Source organism: Brachyhypopomus gauderio, chromosome 8 (assembly GCF_052324685.1).
Source record: "Brachyhypopomus gauderio isolate BG-103 chromosome 8, BGAUD_0.2, whole genome shotgun sequence".
Lineage (NCBI taxonomy): Eukaryota > Metazoa > Chordata > Actinopteri > Gymnotiformes > Hypopomidae > Brachyhypopomus > Brachyhypopomus gauderio.
The window spans coordinates 11,911,858-11,935,647 of NC_135218.1; the positions used below are offsets into that span (position 1 = coordinate 11,911,858).

At 42.0% G+C, this 23,790-nt stretch overlaps 2 protein-coding genes and 1 pseudogene across 3 annotated transcripts in view; 1 reads left to right on the plus strand and 2 right to left on the minus strand.

Moving 5' to 3' along the window:
• Positions 1 to 3,270, minus strand: part of LOC143521497 (kelch-like protein 10) — a 9,075-nt gene extending 5,805 nt beyond the window's left edge. Inside the window, exons 1-4 of the mRNA XM_077014407.1 lie at positions 3,051 to 3,270; positions 1,323 to 1,812; positions 804 to 1,217; positions 498 to 695 (exon numbers count right to left, since the gene is read on the minus strand). Coding sequence (XP_076870522.1) covers positions 498 to 695; positions 804 to 1,217; positions 1,323 to 1,812; positions 3,051 to 3,235 — 1,287 coding nt within the window. The 5' untranslated portion in view covers positions 3,236 to 3,270. The remainder of the gene's footprint in view (positions 1 to 497; positions 696 to 803; positions 1,218 to 1,322; positions 1,813 to 3,050) is intronic.
• A 9,215-nt stretch (positions 3,271 to 12,485) lies between these two features.
• On the plus strand, positions 12,486 to 20,734 carry LOC143521499 (MTRF1L release factor glutamine methyltransferase-like). Its single transcript, XM_077014409.1, has 11 exons — positions 12,486 to 12,742; positions 13,181 to 13,357; positions 16,118 to 16,209; positions 17,237 to 17,330; positions 17,548 to 17,676; positions 17,982 to 18,046; positions 18,149 to 18,198; positions 18,841 to 18,946; positions 19,062 to 19,157; positions 19,885 to 19,995; positions 20,551 to 20,734. Exons 1-11 carry the CDS (start codon positions 12,671 to 12,673, stop codon positions 20,585 to 20,587), a joined length of 1,029 nt encoding a protein of 342 aa, XP_076870524.1. The 5' UTR covers positions 12,486 to 12,670; the 3' UTR covers positions 20,588 to 20,734.
• A 283-nt stretch (positions 20,735 to 21,017) lies between these two features.
• Positions 21,018 to 22,627, minus strand: LOC143521502 (cytokine-inducible SH2-containing protein pseudogene; annotated as a pseudogene). The gene is made up of 2 exons (XR_013132785.1): positions 22,602 to 22,627; positions 21,018 to 21,793 (listed from the first exon to the last, which is right to left on the minus strand). The product of XR_013132785.1 is annotated as a cytokine-inducible SH2-containing protein pseudogene (transcript).
• Between the last annotated feature and the right edge of the window lie 1,163 nt (positions 22,628 to 23,790).

A 23,790-nucleotide genomic window follows, 5' to 3' on the forward strand; every position in this document is an offset into this window, starting at 1 on the left:
AGTAGTCTATTTCGAACAGAGCCACAGTCTCTGGCGGAGATACTGTCCTGCCTACCGGTTCTAATGCACATGCTCTGGCTCCAATTTTCATCTACTGCGCAAGCGCATTCAAGATGGCGGTGTCCGTGCGGCCATCTTGGTGGCTTTAAAAGTTCACAATAGGAGTCAACGGCGACGTACCGTCCATTATATATACGGTCACTGGCCAAAATGCATTCGACACCCCCCCCGTAACCGGCCCCTACAGTGATAAAAATAAAATGTGGCCCGTCATCATTTCTATTTGAGTACCCTTGCTCTAGTGTATAGTGGGGAATAAACTCAAGTATGTATTTGAGCATCTGTATGCAGGCATTTCTCAGCTCACTGGTTTGGTAGCACTGAAATTGGTTGTGTGTGTGTGTGTGTGTGTGTGTGTGTGTGTGTGTGTGTGTGTGTGTGTGTGTGTGTGTGTGTGTGTGTGTGTGTGTGTGTTGTGTGTGTGTGTGTGTTGCCACCTTGCCATGCAGTGTGGTAGCATTAGCTTTACTGCGCAATTCAATCATGGGTGCAATCATGCTCCACTGGTTTGTTGTCGGGTTGTAGCGCTCTGCCGTGTTGAGGTCTACATAGCCATCAAAGCCGCCCATGGCGTAGATGCAGTCGTTTAGCACGGCCACGGCGAGGCAGCTACGTCTATAATGCATGGGTCCGACCTGTAACACACACACACCATAAACAACACATACACATCAACCTAACAAACACACACAAACACTAAAAACACACACAACAATCTTGCCCACATGTACACTGTTACTGACCTCATGCCAAGTCTTTGCCACGGGGTCAAACTTTCTTACACTGCTGAAATAATCATCAAGATCTGCTCCTCCCACAATGTACACAAATCCATTCAAATATGCTGCTCCGTAAGAGGTTCGTGGACTCTCTCCCTCCACTTTTACATTCACCCATCTATCTGCCCTTGTGTCATAAGCCCCAATGGTAATGTTGGGACTATCAACACCCCAACTACCTATAGCAAATAGGATGGTGTAGGGCAGGCGTGGGCGGGACAGAGGGTTTCTTAGGGTAGATGGTTCACTTTTGTCGACACTGTTGATCCAGGCGTTCACCGCATTGATGACTGGTTTACAGTCCTCACTGTCTTTCACTAAAGCATTGCCCTGTACATTGTTCGTGAAGTACTCCGATTCCATCAGTGCCATTCTCACCTGGATAAAAAAATACTTGCCTTGAAAACTATTACCATTCTTATTTCATTTTATAATGACGGTGGAGACATGTAGGACATTATGCCAGCAATGCCTCTTTCAGACCTTTGACAACAAAGCAGCGATGTATCCCTTCCTTTGCTGAGGCGCATGGCTGACCCAGCGCAGGACGGCCTCAAACACCACCTCTTCCTTTTTGATGTTGAGGTCGTCCTTCTCAATGATGCCACACAGCTGGGTCAGCGGCACCTCCAGGAACTCTTCTGACACACGTGCGACCTCTTCAAAGTGGTGGAGGATGAACAGGTGGGCTTTCTGTCGCAGGTCCGGGCACCAGTAAGTGTCAGCCAGTTTATAGATGCCTATGCAGTTCTCCACACCCAGCTGAGCTTCTAGGAACTGGCAGCAGGCACGTACGAGGCCCGAGACTAAGAACTGGTCTGCAGCTGCTAGCAGCTCCTCCACATTGTCTTCATTTATGGGCACTGAGAGTGTGTAGGCATAATCAACGATCAGCTGCATCATTTGTGGGGAGACGCCAGGGATGTTGTAGACACGCTTCTCTGGAGGGCTCCAGCCACCGGTGAACAGTGTCCTGTGGAGGAAGGATACAGGTCACCCTTAAGTGTTTGAGTTTGTAATTTGATGCCTTTGGAATAAAAAAAATGTAATCTATTTATTTATTATTCTTATGTTCTGGATCATGAAGTGGGCTCTGGGGGAAATGTAGCCTCACAGGTTCACTGTGATCATAATAAAACTTCAAAAAAAATAAGCTGTAAAAAAAACAAAAATATATTTACAAAAATATATGTGACAATCATTGGCAGTCATAGAAAGGTCTTATGAACAAATTCTAACTTGTAGATTTAGATTTTTAATTTTAGTTTGTAGGAATGCTTAAGTGGTTATCCATGCCTGCATGTTTCACTGGTGAATGAATATGAGATGACATACAAGTCAAAGTGAAGTCTCCCAGTCATCCAGCAACCAATCAGAGAATGCATAAATACATACACGAGTTCCAGATTTAAAATAAAGGTCTGGCTAAGTCTGCCAGGAAGCTACAATTGGCCTGAGGTCTGGTCTTTCAGCAGGACAAACTCCCAAGTATATCTCAGCATCCATCAGTGGGTTCATGATAAAAGAATCAAGTTTTTATCATGTCCATCTGAATCTCCAGATCTGAACCCTACTGGAAACCTGTGGAGTGAATCCACAAGCAAGGACCCAGGACTCTGATCTAGAGAGATTCTGTACAGAGGAATGGGCCCAGGATTCTGATCTAGAGAGGTTCTGTACAGAGGAATGGGCCCAGGATTCTGATCTAGAGAGGTTCTGTACAGAGGAATGGGCCCAGGACTCTAATCTAGAGAGGTTCTGTACAGAGGAATGGGCCCAGGACTCTGATCTAGAGGTTCTGTTCAGAGGAATGGGCTCAGACGCTTGTCCTGGGCTCTCTCACTCCATCTAGCATTACTGGTGTATGGCTGCTGTTATGTTGACTTAGGGAGGCTGGAGGCTACATAATAAAATTCTAAATGTAGGATTGTCTCACTTTTTATCTGATTTTGAGAATGATGATCATCTTAGTCATTGACATTTCACTAGAAGGTTATTAAGATTAGTTCTAATCCTAATCATGAAATCAGACTTTTAAACTCTTAAGGTAATATTATTAAGTTATTTTCCATTTATGAAAATTTTCTTATGGAAAAAACATTATCTTATATCCAATACATTTGGGGTTAATAACAACTAATAACGATATAATCTTTTTTAACACTAGAAATTAACATCTTCATATCAACCTCTGAAATAGGCCTCTCTCACCTGAAATAGTCACTACAGACACAAAGGACGATCTTGTGAGCACTGATCTCTACATCTTTGAACTTGAGGATCACGTCACAGAGTTTTCCCTCCAAACGAAGATCGTTGAAGGCAGTACAGGACATAGCACTCATTTTGCGCTCCATGTGACGTTGCCCGTGGGACACCTCTGCTTGCTCATTCATTGTCACCAGTTTTGGACACGTGTGAGTTTAGCTAGGACTTCCTTCAACACTGTTAAGATTGTTAAATATAATTCTAATAGCCACATAAGACTCAAGAGAGTTCCGGAATGAATCTCTATTACATCATAGTAACTCTATTTACATCATAGTAACAATATGTTGATGAGGTGAGCTTTATGTGCTTCATAAGGTCTGTCTTGAGTGCCTAATTTAAGGCAATGACAGAGTACACATTTCATGCAATAGCCAGTGCCATACTTTCACATTGAAATCACAGTTACAGTTAAATGGGAGGGGAAACATATTTTTTTACAAAATTCCTAACTGTAAATACAAGTTCAGTGTTTGTAACAACCAGATGAAGCTTAAAGGGAACCCTGGCTGGTAACACTTGTAAGCCTTAATATGCTGTAATTAAATTATTAAGACATGTTGTAAAAAAAATCACAAAAGCAGCAGATTTATTTACAAATCAACGCTTTTATTCGAAATATTTGACATATGGGCGCAGCCATGTTTTCTGACGCGCAATGCCTGCTGGGTAGATGACGTCAAATGGTTGCAGCGCGCTAAACTTAGCTACCTTAAAGAAAACCAAGCCACACTGTGTTGCCGTTGGATGTTATTTCCAGTCGAAAGGCAGTGGGAAGACTGATATTAGTCTTCACAGTTTTCCCAAAGATAAAAATTTGTGAAGCAGCGTGTGGACGAACACAGCTACCAAAAGACCCGCGGCTCTGCTCACTTCAGTCCCGATGCGTTTGAGTCATTCAGTAGACCCCAACTGGTGAGAGAGTTGACGGATGCTGTTGGTTTTAAACATAGACTAAAACACAGTGCAGTGCCCACAGTTTTCCCACACAGAAAGTCCAAAAGCCCCAGAATGTGGAGCGAGAACCGCACGAAGAAACGTGAACATAAATATGCACTGGATTCTCTCCTGGCGTCCCGGCAACAACGTTTACCGCTAACGTTTACTGCTTCTCCCTCGTTTACCGCTAACGTTTACTGCTTCTCCCTTGTTTACCGCTAACGTTTACTGCTTCTCCCTCGTTTACCGCTAACGTTTACTGCTTCTCCCTTGTTTACCGCTAACGTTTACTGCTTCTCCCTTGTTTACCGCTAACGTTTACTGCTTCTCCCTCGTTTACCGCTAACGTTTACTGCTTCTCCCTTGTTTACCGCTAACGTTTACTGCTTCTCCCTTGTTTACCGCTAACGTTTACTGCTTCCCCCCTCGTTTGCGGATCCTGAACTTGAAGGTACAGCATTAGCGGTCATTGATAAATCTGACGATCTGCTAGATACGAATCAATTACAGATAGTCGAGGAGTCCGTAGGTGTACAGTGTTCTCCATCCAAGACGGATAACGCAACTCAAACAGACATGACTTTTACATCAGATGTAGCGGCCAAAAAGATTAGGGTTAATTAAATGTGAATCACAACATATTAGCCTGTCACTAATCACTACTAGACATGTATAAAAGAAAGCCCTGTGACCTTATATGCGACGTCAATCTTCAATAAGAGCTCGCTACACGTTATTAGAAATACCGGTAAGACAAAAGTTACGGCCAGTCACTGCAACCATTTGACGTCACTACCTGCTGCGCCCGTCAGCAGTTATAAAAATGGCGACCTACGTGCAGCGGGATTTTACAGAAAATCTAATAAATCTGCTACTTTTTGTGATTTTTTACAACGTGTCTTCATAATTTAGAGTAATTACACGATATTAAGGCTTACATATGTTATCAACCGGGGTTCCCTTTAAAAGTAGCTTGTAGTGTCTTTGGCCTATGTTATACTTTATGTAATGATTTCAACTAACACACACCACAGCTTTGCTACCTCTGGACATAATGGTTGGCCCCTGTCCGCAGACACAAATATTTTGCATTGAAATACTTTAAATTAGGCTTTTGATTGTATTATCTGAATAGAAATATTGGGTGAAAAGAATGTGTGGATCCATCGCGGGGATAAAATATTTAGGGGGAAATACTGGTCAGCGCGGCCATACTGGAAGTCATATTTTTCATAATTAGGATAGCAGTACGTTTTAAAAAATGTCTGCTTATTATCCAAATGTTTAATCCGCGAGAAAAACACCCGAGAGCGTGTTGCAGTTGGCATCCGCACTGCTAGGTATTGGAGTTTGTTTATTAATGTTCTGGCTGTATATTTTCCCTCAGCAGTACTAGGCGGTGCCTCAAAACGTAAACAAAGGGGAGAATTAACCAAGCGGGCTGCTCGCCTTCGAAGTCCACCCGTCTTTGAAGAACCAGAACACCGTACCGCGACACACTCCGTTCTACCCAGCAACAAAGCGGCGGCGTTCGGTTCCTCCGAAAACTGGGACTTTTATCCGCGCGAACGGACCGAGCCCGACGAGCCCTGCAGAACCGTGCAGAGCGCGAGGCTTCGCGCACCCGGTGCAACGTCGCCCTTTCCTTCAATACGGTTATACAACAGAAAGGAGCAATAACAAGGGTGTGTGTGGTCCAGAGGCGGTCTTTGCATAGAGGCGTGGCTAGGCAACTGCCTTGGGCCCCTCCCACTGTAGCCCACTGTAGGGGCCCCCTGATTAGCTGACTTCTTTCTCGCATATTAATGTTGATGGGCCCCCTAGTTAAATTCGCCTTGAGCCCCCAAATTGCTAAGTCCGCCACTGGTGTGGTCTGAGCTTAAAATACTGCGTGGAAGTCCGATCAGGAATAAAAAAGCGAGCCGTTTGACTGAAGGGATGATGGGCAATGAGAGGGAGGTGAGGCGGGACCCGCTCCAATGCAGAGAGAAAGAAGAGCGTACATTTACCACTACATTTACCAGATCGTACATTTACCACTACATTTACCAGATCGTACATTTCCCAGTGGATTTAATTGGGTTATTAATGGTTTCAATCGTTTTCATATTTTGCGGTAAAACAAAGTTACTGCCGTTCTCTACAGCGTTGAATACTGTCAGAGCCACAAGCTCTTGTGATAAATAGGTAGATAGATAGACCTATTAAGTTTTTTCTAGGGTCTGTAGTTGTAACTGGTGAATCCAGGGACGGGTGAGGATAACATTCGCGCCAGGGCTGAAAAGGTTGAAGATGAAGTTGTAAACGCTTGTCGTTTGAGTCTACCCTGTGCTTTAGCCCATGTTAGAAAATAAAAACACGTGAACCCTGGTATTTTTACCATTTTCGCTGCTGATGTATTTATTGGTTCATTAAGACGTAATGGTTTTGACTGAGCCATCTGGAATGGCGAAAGCGGCCTCTCGCGTTTAAGGATCTGGCTCCATACATTGAATCCATTGACAGAGCCCGTAAGGTGACATCATGTAAAAAATAATAATAACGCGTGGCCACGACTTACTAACGCGTGGGAACGAGATACTAATGTCGCCTTTCACACGCGGCAACAAAGTTTATTTTTTCACAGCAAAGCAAGCAGATCCCAGGGATGTTCGCGAACTGACTGCCCAAGGAAGGTAAACCTGGCTTTATATAAAGTAATACTTAATTATCTTGTTCACACGCGTTAATTATCTCGTTCGCACGCGTTAGTAAGTCGTGGCCACGCGTTATTATATTTTTTACATGATGTCATGTAAAAAATACACCCATGACGTCACATGTCCCGCCGTATACCCATGACGTCACATGTCAACGCCCCGTATCCCCATTACGTCACATGCCCCTATGTCTTCTCACCTTTTTAACCCCTGACCCATTTTCATGCCTGGTTTATAAAAAGACACGTTTACTGTGACGACGGCAGCACTTCATGTGTGAGCCCATGCCGCTTAAAGCACCGCGATAACCGTCGGTGAAAAGTTGAGAGCGCATTTCAGAGTTCCCAACGCACCCAAATTTGCCCCCGCGCTGTGAAATCTCGGTAAAGCGAAGAATGGAATTGCGCCAAGTGACATATGAAACTCCTCCTGTTGTAGAACCCCCTCCCTCCACCAGCCCAACCAGCGCCACCCTCACAGCACCATCCTCACGCCTCCATCAGCGCGCAGGCTCCCTCTCCCCCCGACGTCTGGCCATCTTAACGGTTCGTGTTCTGAAACAAACCAATGCTTCAATGGACGTGGTTGTTTTGACCTATTTCTTTGTATTATGACAGAGACCGAAAAAAATCTCGAATCACAATGATACCAAATTTGCACTAAGATTGTATTTCAGCTACTTATTTAAAATTATACGGTTTCCATAACCTACAACAATTTTAATAGTTTTAAGACATGGTTTAAATTGCTTTTGTAACCACATTGTGTAGAAAATGTATTTACAGTATTTAGAGGCTATGATATTTACCCTTATATGACCCTAGTCATATAATTCCATGAGCAATTATTGTACCCCAAACAAAGCAGTATAGAAGTTAGCATGACTGGCAAAAATTTAGCCTGTATACATTCAGTTGTTTATTTCAACTGTATTCTACTCTATCTCCATAGTTCACATTCCTGTTTGATAGGCTTTTCGCCCACACACCCTTATCGCTGCTGGGGAGACCTGCCATTTCTGTGTCTCACAAGCGGGTCTATCTGTGCATGTCAAAACAAAATTTCAAAGGAAGCCCCGACCACAGTGGTTCCTTGTTGACAGCTTGTGTCAGTGAGCTGTTTAAGGTAAAGGACAGAAGCATTGCTGCTTGGAGATCTGTCACCACACAGCCCGATCAGCGGTCCAGCGATAGAGTAAAGAGGCTCTCAGTGAAACGGTGCATTAGTCACCTGACACTGGAAGACCAGAGAAATCAGTGGACTATTAAATGGATTTATGGAAGATATTGAGATTTTTTGCAAAGATGGCAGTGATCAATTGCATGTAAAATGATTTTCAGACATCACTTTGCTGTTTGCAAAATATTCCATTCTTGAGACATGGCATAACAGCAAATAATAAAACCATCAGTTAACTAACTTAAGAGAGCGTAGCATTGTCTGAAAAAAGATTATTAGCATATAAGCACAGCTATAGAGCAGGAGGGCAGTTATCTGCTCTGATAAACAAATTATTTGGTGTATTTAGTTGGAAATAGGCTTTGTCTTCTAATGACCTGGTATCATGTTTTAATGTTTTTTTCCTGCATGTTTCCAACATGATGTAATCAGATCTACCTTTAGACCATGGGTTAAAGTTCTCCGTCACTACGACGGATTTCCGTCATTTGATTTTTTTGGGGAAAAAATCCGTCAAATCATAATAAACAACACACGCGCGTGCTATCTGTTTTGTGGCCGAAATATGATTCTCACTGGCGCTCATTAGCGCTGGATGGATGACGGCGGTGTCATTTGATTGACTTGCGGTTCATTCCGCCTTCAGATTTGCGGACATTACGTAGAAAGGTTTTTTACCCCCCTCCTGCCTAGCGTGACCGTAGCGCGCGACTCCGTACACCTGCGCGAACGGCGGAGGCTACTTGCTGCGTCACATTCTTTTGCAGTGTTGTCCGAAACGATATGTGGTAGTATAAAGAAACACCCCTCAAAAACAGGGGAATGAACATTTACCTGACCAATTGTTGCATTAGTGCTAGAATTTGTGCTAAAGTACTTTAAAATGCTTGAAAATGTAACTACTTCGTTTCACAACAAATAGCTATCTGACTGAACAATTCTCTTGTATTACGTTAACAAATACAAGCCTCTTGTAATTCCAGGACGAAACATGAGAGAACGTGAAGACGTTAAGATTGGGCGTTTTGAAAATAAACAACCATTAAATAATTTGATAAAAAGCGAATTATTTCGAATCATTTCGAGTATATGTATAAATATTTAACTTAATTAAATTTAACGTTGAAAACGTGTTGAAATGGACCTTGAAGGTGACGTACAAGTGCTTTAATTCCACCTTGTAAAGGTGTATGAACCCGGCAAACATGACTGCGCTGAAGCGCTGCGCGCGCGAAGCCTGGTTGCGAGCGACCGTAGCGCGCGACTCCGCCCACCTCGCGCGACCCTGCGCGAGCGGTGTAGGCGTTTATACTTTCGCGAACGTCGCTGCAGTGGTCTCCGAAACGATAGGTGGCGATAGGTGGCAGTGGAGAATAAAAAACCTCTGCAAAACCGGGGAAAGAACATTTTTACCTGACCAGAGACCGTATATATACATTAGGTATCAAACATAAATATGGCTTTGCAATGTTGTCCGAAACGATATGTGGTAGTATAAAGAAACACCCCTCAAAAAAAGGGGAATGAACATTTACCTGACGCATTTTGATGTTGCTTTGTGTTTCAGGTTTGAAAAGTGCTGGAATTTAGGCTAAAGTACATTAAAATGTTGAAATTACGTTAACTTGTAATTCCAGGACGAAACATGAGAGAACGTGAAGACGTTAAGATTGAGCGTTTTGAAAATAAACAACCATTAAATAATGTGATAAAAAGCGAATTATTTCGACTATATGTATTAATATTTAACTTAATTATGTTTATCGTGCTGTAAAATATTGAAATGGACCTTGAAAGTTCCGTACAAGTGCTTTAATTCCACCTTGTTTAGGTGTATGAACCCTGCAAACATGACTTTGTCGATCGCGCTGAAGCGCGGCGCGCGCGCGAAGTTACAAAATTCGAGAGGTGCACGACCTCGCGCCGCGACAGCGCGCGAGGCCCTCGCGCACGGGCGGAGCCACAGCGATTACGTCATTTTCGCCGCGCGGACCCTCGCGCCGCTCGCGGCGCGTCGAGTATAAACCAGGCTTAAACCAGGCTTTAGTTACTAAATTCGAGAGGTGCACGACTGCGAGGCTCTCGCGCACGGGTGGAGCCAGCTCGATTACGTCATTTTCGGCGTGCGGACCCTCGCGCTGCTCACGCCACTCGTGCTGCGTCATGTATAAAGGATTAAACCAGGCTTAACATGGATGGTGTTGTTCTGTTTGTATTTAAAAGCTCTATCCAGTGGTGTGATTTAATTTGCCATTTTTGGACATTACATTTTTTTGTAACATACCTACTTAAAGCAGGTAATCTTACGGCTTATGTTTTTGCGATAGTGAATCTGATAAAAACAAGAGAGCTTCATACCTTTTAAAACTCACCAGGATTCACTAAATTTGACTTGATCTTTAAATAATTTTCTGGAAGAGGACCCCCAGATAACTCCCATTAAATACACATTTAATACATTTATTGCTCAGGTGTTCATTCTCTCTTCTGTCCTTACACAGGCTGTTTAGATAAATATACTTTATAAATGTGTTTATTGTGTAGAATTAGGCAAAAGAGGCCGTGTCCCAACTACACCACATTTTCAGTAATTGCTGGCATTGTCTTTTGCCAGGAAAAATTTTCAGTCAAATGAAAATTTCTTGCTTTAACCCATGCTTTAGACAGTTGACACGTTGCGTTGCCTCTGCATGGCGGTCATATGCCTTCTGATATTTTCACGCTGTAGACAATGAAAATTATGTAAGCAATGCAGTTTCAATCAGCAATCATGTTTTTGCTCTTTCTCATGGTAGAATTTAAAGAAGCTCTCTGCAGTTGTAACTCACAGATATTATCAGTCATAGTGATCCGTACCCCAGTGTGTGGGCACGCACCTCACCCTTGGCATCAAACAGATTCACTCAGCTTCTGTCACAGAGGAATTACATTTGTCTTTGAAGTGGAAGCGTCCATGTTTGCTTCTGGTGCTTGATTAAACTTTATTTGGTTGCAGTATTGCTCTTTTACTGAATATTTCAGTGCTTGTGTATTTGTTTTTAAAAATGCCAGTGGATGTCTGTTTCATTTAGGAAAGACAAGCCATTAAAGCAGACACTTTCTGTCAATTAGTCTCTGTTTCTGCCAAGATGTAGGGACACACAGGAGAGAAAAAATACAGAAAATTGTTAAGCACCCTCTCAACATCTCTAAGGCTTATCATGGTTTACCATGATGACAGAATGTAAAGACTGCACAGAGGCATAATTGAATTCAGAGACTTCTATCTACTACAATAGCAAATACCTAGTAATCCCGTAAGTATCATAAGACACTAAGTACCACCAGCAGTGTTATGCTTAAGATATGTACAGTGTTTATATTATCATTTGTTATATTGTGGATGATTTCTTCATGCTTTTGTTTTGCCCGATTTTCTGCTTAATCGTTCACAATACAATCAGTGTAATTAGCAAAAGGAAAGCAGTGTCACCTTCTGAAAAAGGGGCTGCCGTTTCTTTTAAACAGTGAATTACGGGTTTGCAAGTTCTGTGTTGTAACCTACCAGTGCAAGTTCACTAGCTCGAGTGTGTTGGCCAGTTTCTCTGTGTAATTGCAAACACACTGCAAGCTATTAAACACAGGCATGGCCTCTGGGAGAAATGCATACATGCGTGTCAAATAAATGCAAAGTTTTATGCTGGTTCTTTTTGCATTTCTTAATTTTTCTTTGTGACAATATGACAATAAAGTTGAAAGTTGAATTGAGTTCTAGATCTCTTCCATGCCCCCTTTCTAAGACATGTGTGTGTTTGTGTGCGTGTGTGTGTGTGTGTGTGTGTGTGTGTGTGTGTGTGTGTGTGTGTGTGTGTGTGTGCGCGCGCGCGCGCGTGTGTGTGTGTACCTGCACAGGCTGTGACTGGCTGCTGTGTTTCAGGATAAACACAGAGCAATAGGAGGAATCATGGTAACTCTCAGACAAACCCAGACTGAACTCTGCATCCCCTCAAATACACATTAACATTCACCTCCATCTGGCCTATAGCTCAAGTTATATATATGCTGAAGTTACCAAGCTCTGTCTTGTCAATAATTTAGGAATACAGTAATCACAAAACCAAAACAAAGCAAACAACACAAAACAAAACATAAAGACAAAGAAGCAGAAACAGAAAAAAAACAAGTAGAGAACAGAGTTCACATCGAGATTTTTATAGCTGAATACCTAGATTCTGCATTTTGTCAGGTAGATAGTTAACATTAGTGCGTTTTAGTTAACATTACTAGATGAAATCGCGGAAACGACGATGGAGATTAAATGTGGTAGTGCATTGGCGCCCCCTTCTTTCAAGAAAAACATTGAAAAACAAAATTATCAATATTTTGGGAGTTATTTCAGGCCCTTAGATTATAAGATAATTTGTACTTTATATACTGTTATTCATTTGTTATTTAGAATCACTGTTATTTGAAAGAACTGACTATTGACATTCTCGTAATGGCTTCTAAATTGATCATATTTGAACGTAACAGTTCTACAGACGCTTTTATTTTGAAATTTGGTTGGGTCACACTACTTCCGTATTGAAAAGTCACCAAACAACATGGAGATAACAGTAGAAAGTGTGCGTCCTTTAGTGGACTAATAATAGTGTTATTTTGAAATATTGATATTTTTAGCAACTGTTCAGGTAACCGCCATACACTGCGACAAATTATCTGTAGCCACTACCAGGTATTATCTGAATAAGCAAGACATTAACGTATATGTGCCCGAAAATGAATGGCATTCTTAAACTTGCTATAAATCAACTAAGAAGGGAAATTACCAAGCAAGAGGTAAGATATCAGTTATGAGCAGAGTGTAACTTGCATTGTCTTGCTGGGAACAACCAATTAATAAACAGTACAAATAAACTTTTCTGCTACACGATGATATATTTTTTACGGAATTATTTATTTTTTGTCATACAACAAAGTGTAGTATAATTCATTATATAACAAAATACGTTTGGATTTTAGACTTTACACATCTATCTCTGTGTGTAGATGTGCTGGCCCTAGCATTTTTTAATGTATAGCAATATTCTCTCAATAATGCGCATAGAAAGATTTCATACATTTAAAAATGCAGATCAGAGTACTTTTCAGATGTGAAATCAAGGTATAGTAGCACAGTATTTGTTTAACGTGAAGTTCGCATTTGGGACATAAATGCAAAAAGCTGCTTCTTGATTTGATAAGCAATCACTATTTTTATTATCTGTACTTTTGCAGGCTTTGGTCAAATTATCCTGTCGAGCTGTAGGTGGCGCTGTTGTCCCTCGTGCAGACGACGGTGTTACAGGAGAGGAGGCAGTGAGTCTGTGGTCTCAGCACTTCCTGCAGCATGGAGTCTCTGAGCCTCTCCTCTCCAGTCACTACATCATCGCTCATGTACTTGGAAATAAAACAGTGAGTCTCCCTCATGCATTTCCCCACGAGTGCCCGTGCAGTGGCGTGGGTTTATTGTTTTTTTTGGATCTCGACCCTAACCCTAACCCCCAGCACACTGGATGTGAAATGAAGCAGTGACTACGATCGTATGGTCAGAAGGTCAACTCTGATTTGTTTGTATTTGTTTGGGTAAACTCTACAGAAATAATTTGCCTTTCTGCTCTCTCCCTGCACTCCACTTCACTTTTAGAAGACCATAAATAATAAGAGCATTTACTGCTCTCTTGTTTCTGGCCAGCAGCGCCTGTGCATCATAAGAGCGAACACAAGGTCTGGCGTTGATTTGTAGCATTTGGAGACTGTTGCTGTTGTCTTTTAGCACATGGACAAAAAGAATGATAAATAAAGTCAGTAAAGCAGGCTAATTCAAATGCTAGAATAATTAATCAAAGGCATAACTAAACATTAGGTTTGCTAATCTCTTAAATATGAACTTCTTGTTTAAAATTATTTTTCTTTATTTGGTTGGTAAGGTAGTTAGTAAGGTATATTATTCAGTAAATTCTGTTAATTATTCAGTAACCACATTGAAACTGTTGTCACTGCTTTGCATCCACCACTGAATGAATGACAAATGCTTTCAGTCATGAAGAAAAACCTGCTGAGCAGATAAAGAATTCTATGCAAAATGTAGGTAGAGATCAAAAAAGCAAAGAATGCACTGGCTAAACTCAGTGGGTCAAATCAGTTGTAAATCAAGAGCTGATATCGAACACATTTTTCTGACTCATATTGCAATTGTAAATGAAGTTGCACCTGTGTTTTGGAATTAAAGTTCCAGCCCTAAATGTGGAAGGGGCTGGTCTGGGACACCAGACCTCACGGCTGAGCCTTCTGGACATGTTGGGTTCTGGGACACCAGACCTCACGGCTGAGCGTTCTGGACATGTTGGGTTCTGGGACACCAGACCTCACGGCTGAGCGTTCTGGACATGTTGGGTTCTGGGACACCAGACCTCACGGCTGAGCCTTCTGGACGTGTTGGGTTCTGGGACGCCAGACCTCACGGCTGAGCCTTCTGGACGTGTTGGGTTCTGTTACACCATACCTCACAGCTAAGCCTTCTGGACATTTTGGGTTTTGGGACGCCAGATCTCACAGCTGAGTTTCCTGGACGTGTTGGGTATTGGGAGGCCAGACCTCACGGCTGAGTTTTCTGGACATGTTGGGTTCTGGGACACCAGAGCTCATGGCTGAGCCTTCTGGATGTGTTGGGTTCTGGGATGCCTGGCCTCATGGCTGACCCTTCTGGAGGTGTTGTGGGCTTAATTCAGCAAAACTTCAACAAAGGGAGTTTGCCTACCCGTTGACTTCTATGAAGAGCTTGTAGTAGATTCTAGTATGAAGGTAGTGAGCTAAGTCCTACATGACACTAGTGAAGTCCTCTTCAAAGCTCTAATGGGAAAGGATATTTGATTATATCTTATAGCATGGTGTTACTATGTTTAAAATGCAGCTCTTTGGAAGTTCTGCATTTTTATTAATTGTTATTCATTGCTACTTTGATGTTAGCTCAGTTAATTGTTCAAGTGAAGATCAAAAGCAGCGTGTTTGCTACAGTCTGGCAGATAGTACATAAAAACAACTGTAGATTTCTGGGGCAAAATCTTATGTACAGCTGAGATGAACATCTCATACCAGAGTGAAGGAATGTGGAAGGTGTGTAGGTGGGGAACTGTTCATGGTCAAACCTATGTCACATGATTTGAGACACGGTGGCCCAAGCATGTGTGGGTGTAAGAGGAACTGACTTACTTGTTTTTGACACCAGTAGCAGGGCAAAATACAAAATGACACAGAAGCCTTTTATATCAGCCACACCAGTGAATACACTCAGGGGAAGTTTCTTAGTGTAAATAAACAGCTCCTTAAATTTTCTGTTCATTTTTCTGAATTTTAAATTGATTATTGGTCAGAGATGCCATGCATGTATGAATCTACAGGGTACCTTTGAAATGTAGACATTGCTTGGCGTCTACGTGGCTTAACAATACAGATATAAATTACATTGATTGAAAGCGAATATTTTGAAAATCAAAACCATGGATGTTTCACTGACACAATGTGATGTAATATGGAGTCAAAAAGCAATCATTTTACTGTTCAATTACTTGTGGACACTCCAGACACAGATTGTATGTGAATATAATAATAATAATAATAATAATAGAATGAAATGTACACTTATTAACAAGACAACATGCTCTAAGTTTGGTCTAGTCTAATCAGCATATGACTAATCTATTAAGCAACTGATGCTTATTCTATTTCTAGCTTGTAAACATTTTTAAACATTAACAATGTATTTTATTGTGGAGGAGTCTGTGTACAAACATACTTTATGCATAGAACCTCAGGTTTTATTAATAAAACCTCAGACTGTATGCATGAAACCTCAGGCTTTATGTATAAACTTAAGGCTTAAATTTAATTGGTTTGCCTGTCTGAGTCACTTTTTCATTTTTATAGTTTAGATGAGTGATTCACTGTGTATGTTATCTTTCTGTATTTATCCATTGGGAGGACACATATGCATGTACTCTTTCCAGCAAACATACTGTGACCTAGTCAGGCACAATTACTGCCTGTTTGCTTGGAAACTTCTAGGAATCAAATTATGTTTTCCACCAGTCCCAGTGCTTTGTTTTCCTAATTTGTTCTCTCTCTCTCCCTTCCTCCCTCCCTCCCTGTATCTCTTTGTTTATCTGTCTATGGAAGCTGGAGTGTGTGGAGAGAAGAAGACTGAAGGAAACTCTGACTGATAAGGAGAGAGAGAGTGTTTGGAGATTATGTTCCAGACGTCTCACGAGGTACCACCATTGCTGTTCTGGATGTTTCTGTGTGTACCCTGGTAGTGTAGTACAGACAGCCCCGTCGACAGGGGGGGACAACCGGGTCTGTTGTCCCGGGCCCTAGGGCCAGGGGGGCCCATCAAAGAGCCCAGCAATTTATTTTTTATTTAAAGTCTATAATTTTTAAATAATCTTGACATCTTTCATTAATATAAAATTATGTACTCATAATAAGCTCGATGGCTCAAATATATATGTTTTTTATCTATCTGCATATTTTCCATTAAGTGCATACACCCCCGCCTCCCACTGGAAAATGGTTTGATCCAGCACCGACTGTAGCCGGCCGGTATCCGCCCAACAGCGGGAAATACAGTGGTGGGTAGTTAAAGTAAATACAGAAATCTGGAGCGCAGAAAAGAAAGGAAAACCATTTACCTGACGAATTTTAAAGTTGCATTGTGTTCCAGGTTTGAAAAGTGCTGGAACTTAGGGTAAAGTACTTGAAAATGCTTGAAATTGTAACTACTTCGTTTCACAACAAATAGCTGTCTGACTGAACAGTTCTCGTGAAGACGTTAAGATTGGGCGTTTTGAAAATAAACAACCATTAAATAATGTGATAAAAAGCGAATTATTTCGAATCATTTCGAGTATATGTATAAATATTTAACTTAAGTAAGTTTAACGTGCTGGAAAATATTGAAATGGACCTTTAAAGTGACGTACACGTGCTTTAATTCCACCTTATAAAGGTTTATGAACCCTACAAACATGACTGTTCATTGCGCTGAATCTTTCTTGTCCCGGGCCCCAGCAAGACTGTCAACGGGCCTGAGTACAGACACATACTGATAATTACATTATAGGATCTTGAAGAGTGGATTGGAAAGAGTGGAAAATCTTGTCTTAAATCTTGTGGGTTTCATTTTTTCTGTGTGTGTGTGTGTGTGTGTGTGTGTGTGTGTGTGTGTGTGTGTGTGTGTGTGCGTGCGTGTGTGTCGGGGGTTGTGTGTGGGGGCTGACATGCTGAACTGTGCTTCAGAATGCCTGTACAGTACGTGATTGAGGAGTGGGACTTCAGGGACCTGACTCTGAAGATGAGACCTCCAGTGTTCATCCCACGTCCCGAGACAGAGGTCCTGCCTTCCACACACACTCTTCATCCATCCACACAGTCTTGATCCATCCCCGACTCAATTCCCGGCATCCTGCAGTTCCCTTCATGGTGTCATCCAACCAAGGATTTTCACATGTAAATGAACTAGAAATAAACCCAGGACACTGCGGGACATGAAGAGGAGAAACACGCACGTACACACGGTGTGCATGTCCATGTGTCGGGCTTGTGTGCAGGAGCTGGTTGGCTTGGTCCTGGAACATCTCCAGTCAGAGCAGATGAAGGCGGGGGGGGAGGCTGCTGTCCTGGAGGTGGGCTGTGGGTCAGGTGCCATCACTCTGAGTCTGCTCCACGCTGCCCCTCAGGTTGGGTCCACCACCCTTCAGGATCCTAGTATCCTTTTGCCTCTTGATGTGATAAAGATATATTGAAATATTTCATTCCACATTCATGATGTGTGTTAAAGTTGTGGCATATGTTTCCTGTACTTGTATTAGAGAGAAACGTAAGAATAAAACAAATACATAATAATAATAAAGCTAATACATAGTAATAAAAACGAATACATAATAAAAAATGTAATAAAAAGCATACTTTTTTATCACCATAATTGTGGTTGTATTTAATGGTTGTATGAAAAATATTAATTCTTTAATGTACTTTCTCTAAGCTCAAGGCCATTGCGTTGGACAGAAGTCATGAAGCAGTGTGTTTAACAGAAGAAAATGCGAACAGGTGGTTATAACCTCTGGATGTGGGGGTGAGTACATGCATGTGATAAGGTTTCACTGATGAAAATATACTGTGTGTGTTTTTTTCTTGGTTTTTTTGTAACAGATTGGGTCTTCAGGACAGACTGGAAGTTCGTAAATTAGATATTATGAGTGGTAAGTGGATTAAGTACATGACATGCTGTTGCATTTGTGTAGACTGTGATGAAAGGTTGGATTCCTTTCCTCTTTCCTGCTACTAATCCTATCGGTAATTCCTGTCACTAACCACTGAAAGACAAAGGCTCTATTTTAGCAGATAGGATCAAGGAAGCATTTCTTTTTTCCATGGTTCTCATATAACAGACTTTTGTCTGGTCTTTCAGACACTACGGTTCTCGTATTTAACTATTTATAATATTAACATGTGAAAAAAAAGATGTAGTCAATATATCATTTCACTTCTTTGAAATTATATTATTCAATAATATAATTTATTATATTATTTTATTTTTTCTTTATTTTAAAATAGAAATTGATAAGACACTTGAATAATCTTATAATGGAAGTATTAGATATACCGGTTACATGCCTGATTTCACTTGCTAGGATGTTTTCTTGAAGTAAAAGGACCACTGTCCCACCTGACCACTGTCCCGCCTGACCACTGTCCCGCCTGACCACTGTCCTGGATGCATTTGAGTGGTCACACTGTTGCAGTGACCAGAGCCTGTTGGCATGTCTGTTCTGTGCATTAACACTGCCAGCTTTGAAAATACTGTGTTTCAATGTGTGTGGGTGTATGTGTCCTATTCGCAGATGCGGGGTTGATGGTGAGGGACTACAGTCCTGTTGACGTGCTTGTTAGTAATCCACCCTACCTGTTCACTGAGGATATGACGTCTCTGGAAGCAGAGATACTTAGGTATACACACAATGGACCACACGTATATGGACTAAGACATTTAGTGACTGATACATAAACATTCAGATGTACTTCCAGTGCCTACATAAATGAGCCTCTGTGATCCTCTGTACAGGTTTGAAGACCACTCAGCGTTGGACGGTGGTTTGGATGGAATGTCAATAATCAGACAGATTCTAGCTGTAGCACCACAACTCCTAACCACTGATGGGTAAGAATGTATCTGTGTGTGTGTGTGTGTTCAGGTGGGATGCGTTTGTGTGTGTGTGTGGTTTTTAAACGAGCCTTCTGGTAGGTCTGTTACACAATGAACATGAGCTTGTGTCTGTGGCCTCGAAGAGCAGTGGTGTATAAATAGCATGCTCAAATCTCGCTAAGGAGCTTTCCCAGCACTTCTAAAACACTTCAGGGAATCCGGTACCACTCACAGAGTATTCCAGGGACCGGGAGTCTTTCTCACTAATTCCCCCTACGGCAAACACAATGATGAAGAGTTTTCAGTAGACTTTGACAGTTAAAAAGCAAGGCTTGTGAAACACATCTTCTGTTCCGATGACATTGAGAATTTTAAAGAGGGGCTAACCCCCCGTTGGAGGTGTAATAAGCTTGGAACACTTGTGTTGAGGAGAAAGTATTTGAACGTGTGCAGAAGTGTCATGTTCTCTGTGGTACTTTTCAAACATTTCTTTGTGTGTATGACCTAGTATACATTTATTACTGTGGACTAGTTAATTCGCTTAGGCTTCTAAGATCTACTTTTCATTCGTGTTGTGTCTTCTATATAATTTAACCAAAAAGCCATCATACTTAATTCCTCTGATTTTGACCCCATATTGTATTTAAGACCTTCTTTCTGATAAAAAAAAAATCAACCTCAAACATGAATTTTTTCGGGTGTCGTTTCTTCACTCTTTTGTCTGTCTCTGCCTCCCTCTCAGTCGGGTGTTTTTGGAGGTAGACCCACGCCATCCCCCTCTCATAAAGAGCCTTGTAGAGGAACAGATAGAAGGACTGCAGTATGTGGGAACAAGCTATGATCTTACCACCAGGTCAGAATGACTAAAAATCACACTTTTAATGTAATAATAGGTGTGTGTATTGAGTATATAGGTATATTTATCCTGAAACTATGTTATGTTGCATTATGTTACTGCAGCCAAACCAGACATTTGAAAACATCTTCATCAACTAGTGTTAAATATTTGCACCATCCTTTCTGGTAGTGTTTCCCAACTAACATTTTTGAGAAATGTTTGGTTGTGCTGTGTGCTGCCCATGACTCTGCACAAGTGTCATATGAGGCCAGTTTTGTGTGACAGCTCCTTAGATTAGCACCCTTGAGACGCACCATCTTGCAGAGGTCTCAGTGACTCCTAGAAACACCTGCAGAATGATGCAATAACGTACACCTTTACACCACACATGGTTTATTTAAATCCACCAGCCAATAAATAGAATTATTATTATTTCTACGCAAAAACAACTCCCTTCCAAATTCCTGGTTTTCTCATAACATTATTAGATAATATTCTCCAGTGTCTAACTGTACGGATGAGCACCACTGCATTGATTCTGTGTTGTTGTTGTTGTTGTTGTTTTTCTAGGCCACGGTTCTGTGTCCTAAAGAAGAATACTAGGTAGTCTGTTGAAGGCCGGGTGTCTGAGTGGTCGCTTCGGGGTTAGAGCTATAGACTGTGTAAGAGTGAAGTCCAGGCTGAAAGAGCAGGGGAGATGACGCACACCGCGGAGGAGAGCTGATATGCCTGTCTGGATGGACTCTGAGGATTTGTTTTACTGGCCTTCTGCTGGGGTCCAAGGCATGCACCCCCCCCCCCCCCCCCCCCCCCAGTACTGATCATTCTAGAGCTGAGAATGGTGCAGATTGTAATTCTACAATTTTACAGTGAAATTGCAGACCAGCCATGTGACTCCATGTTACTTTTTTTATCATGAAGGGTACTAGACGATGCAAATGCATAAAAAAAAATTTATACTTTGAAGCTATGATAACTAAGGTACTTAGCAGGGGTTTCCAAGCCCTGGAGAGTTGCACAGTTTTGTTACAACCCTGAACTAGCACACCTGCTTCTGATACTGAGAAGCTACTGAAGGACTTTATAACCTGCATCAGGTGTGTTGGATTAGAGTTGGAACTGAATTCTACAGGGCAGCAGATCACCAGCACTGCGCTTGTCCACCCATATTCAACAGCTTTTTATAGTAGCCATCACTGGACTTTATGCAAAAGTCCAGTTTCTATGGAAATAAGCACCGCCGATATTCCCATGGCTGCTTTGCTTCCTGAGTGAGGTCATCATCCTGTTCCTTTGACCCGGCTGTGCGTTCCATGGTGCTTTCACAGATGGAAAGGGTAGTTCTGCAGATACTCGAGGAGTGGGTTTGGTAGAGGCAGCATTTTGGGGCACTTGGTGGCTCTGTTGATGGCCAGTCGTGTAAGATGCTGTAAGGAGGGAAAGGCTTGAGGCCTGTTCAGTGGGCGTTTGAGCTTGAGAAATACGCTGCAGTCCGGAGGCGCCGGTGGGGCCGTGGCGTCGCTCTCGTCCTCGCCCGCCCCCTCCTTGCCCTTCCCGGAGCCCACATAGTGCTGCACGAGGCTGGGCACGTTGGGGAAAGAGTGGAGCCGTGGCCTGGCCGGAGAGCTGGAGTCCAGGCGGAAGCGCCCGCGGCTGTACTCAATGCGGACATTGGTGGGTCCGCTGACTGTTTTTACGGACAGGGTCAGCATGTAGAGCGGGTGACTGCTGTCCCGAACAAGGAATGTGCCCTCTGGTGCCCCCTGCAGGACGGAATGGGCCTCACCAGCAGTGATGGCACCCCAGTACCATCCTGGGAAAAAGAAAAAAAAGTGTAACCATTAATCACTAGTACTGAAGGAGAGAACACGAATTATGTTAAACAGTAATGGCGATCTTTCACCATTCAATTTCCATGTCTCTGCTGGTTGTGTGATGCGATTGTATTCTAGACTCTAGATAACACTCATAACACTCATATGTGTGCTGTGCCATTGTTTCTTAACACATTGTTGAGAAAATAAGTTTTTTGCTTAGCAATAATATTAGCAATAGTATATTTTGCTCATTAGTATGTGTGATATTAAAATTAGATATGATTGCTGCATGATATGTTTTAAAGCTATACATTTTGAGAAGGGCAATTCAGCTTTTAGTTGCATCAGAAAATTCAATGGTCTAAGACAAGTGTTAGACTCTTGTGAAGTGTCTGTGAAATATGTTCTACACTGATAAGCTCCACAGAAGGTGAATAGCAACAATTGCCTGTAATGACACCTTATCAGGCTGAGACACTGGGACCATGGAAGAGCACTGAGGGGGTGGAGCCATACCATATATAACTTACATGTTACTAGTAACTTTCAGATCTCTCTGGTGTACATGTTTGGTGTGTGTGAGATCTCCTGAGATATATCTTAGTTATAATAAAGGCCTTTTGATATTGCTATAAATTTGGTCTGTTGTTCCTGACATCCTCCTCTGCATCAACGAACACGCTGGGCTAAAGTGGTTCAAAGAAGTGTCCAGCCCAACAACATGTACATCTAGCTGTAAATGTCCTCGCTTGTATGAATTTTAAAACGATCTGGTGTTTGCCTGAGCATGTCAAGGGTTTGTACCTGATGCATCAAGATAACAGAATGTGCTGCCATGTGGCTTTAGTAATTATTACATTTAAAATTTAACTAGGCTTCTCATATCTTTCCATTCAAACGTAAAATACAGATGTACTCACCCCTGGACGCAGAGAATCATCGTGAGAATCGAGCCTACAATCTGATTCCTAAACGATTTCAAAGTTATTGTGGCTGTTGTTGCCGTTAGTTCAAAATTCACTACGACCGCGTTTCTTCTTCACGCCTAAACGATCCTCGGTACCACGCTGTCAACTCCCTTGTGAAAATGACCCACGTTATAAAAGGACGCTTTAAATAATTACAAAAGGATCTAAACTGTGCATGAATCGGCAGCATACATGGTTTGGGCAAATGAAAGGTGTCACGCCAGTTAATATCCTAAACCCCAACACGGTAGGGTTTGGCTTGTTCAGTTCGACTGAATTCCAGCGACGGCGTTTCTCAGAACCAGCGCGTGTACCAGCTCCTCTGACGCGCTCGGCAGCCAGTCCCACAGACCGTGTGAATCTTTATTTCTAGGATACTACTTCATATCGTGTTTTTTTACAAGCTCAGAAGACTTCAGCATGGTTTTCTTACAGTGTGGGACCCTGCTTGAGTTTTTTTTTTTTATAGATAATGATACGATTGCGGGTATTACCTAGGGATTTGCCGCGAAAACGTTCTAAGAATTTCCAGGCATAGAGAGAAGGTACAGTAGAGGTATAGAGGCAGGTAGCCTGCCGTAAAAAGCACCCCCTTGTAACTCGGTCTTTGTTGATGGTAGGTCAAATTCACTTTAGAGTTACATAGTTAAGACCAATTCTTGTTGATTCTATGAGTTTCATGCATGTAGCACCACTGTAGCCAAATTGGGGGGGGGGTGTCTTTTACGGCAGGTGGCCTGCCGTAAATAGCACCCCCTTATAGCTCTCACTTTTTGTTTGAATGTTGTTGATTCTAGCTCAAAATAATTGTAGCCATATAGACACAACCAACCAGCTTTACAGATGCAACACCATAACTTTAATATAAAATGTATATGCATGTCAGTTAGAAAATACAGAATAATAATTTTATAATTATATCTCAGTATTAAATACACTGCTCAAAAAAATAAAGGGAACACTTAAACAACACAATATAACTCCAAGTCAACCACACTTCTGTGAAACCAACCTGTTCAGTTAGG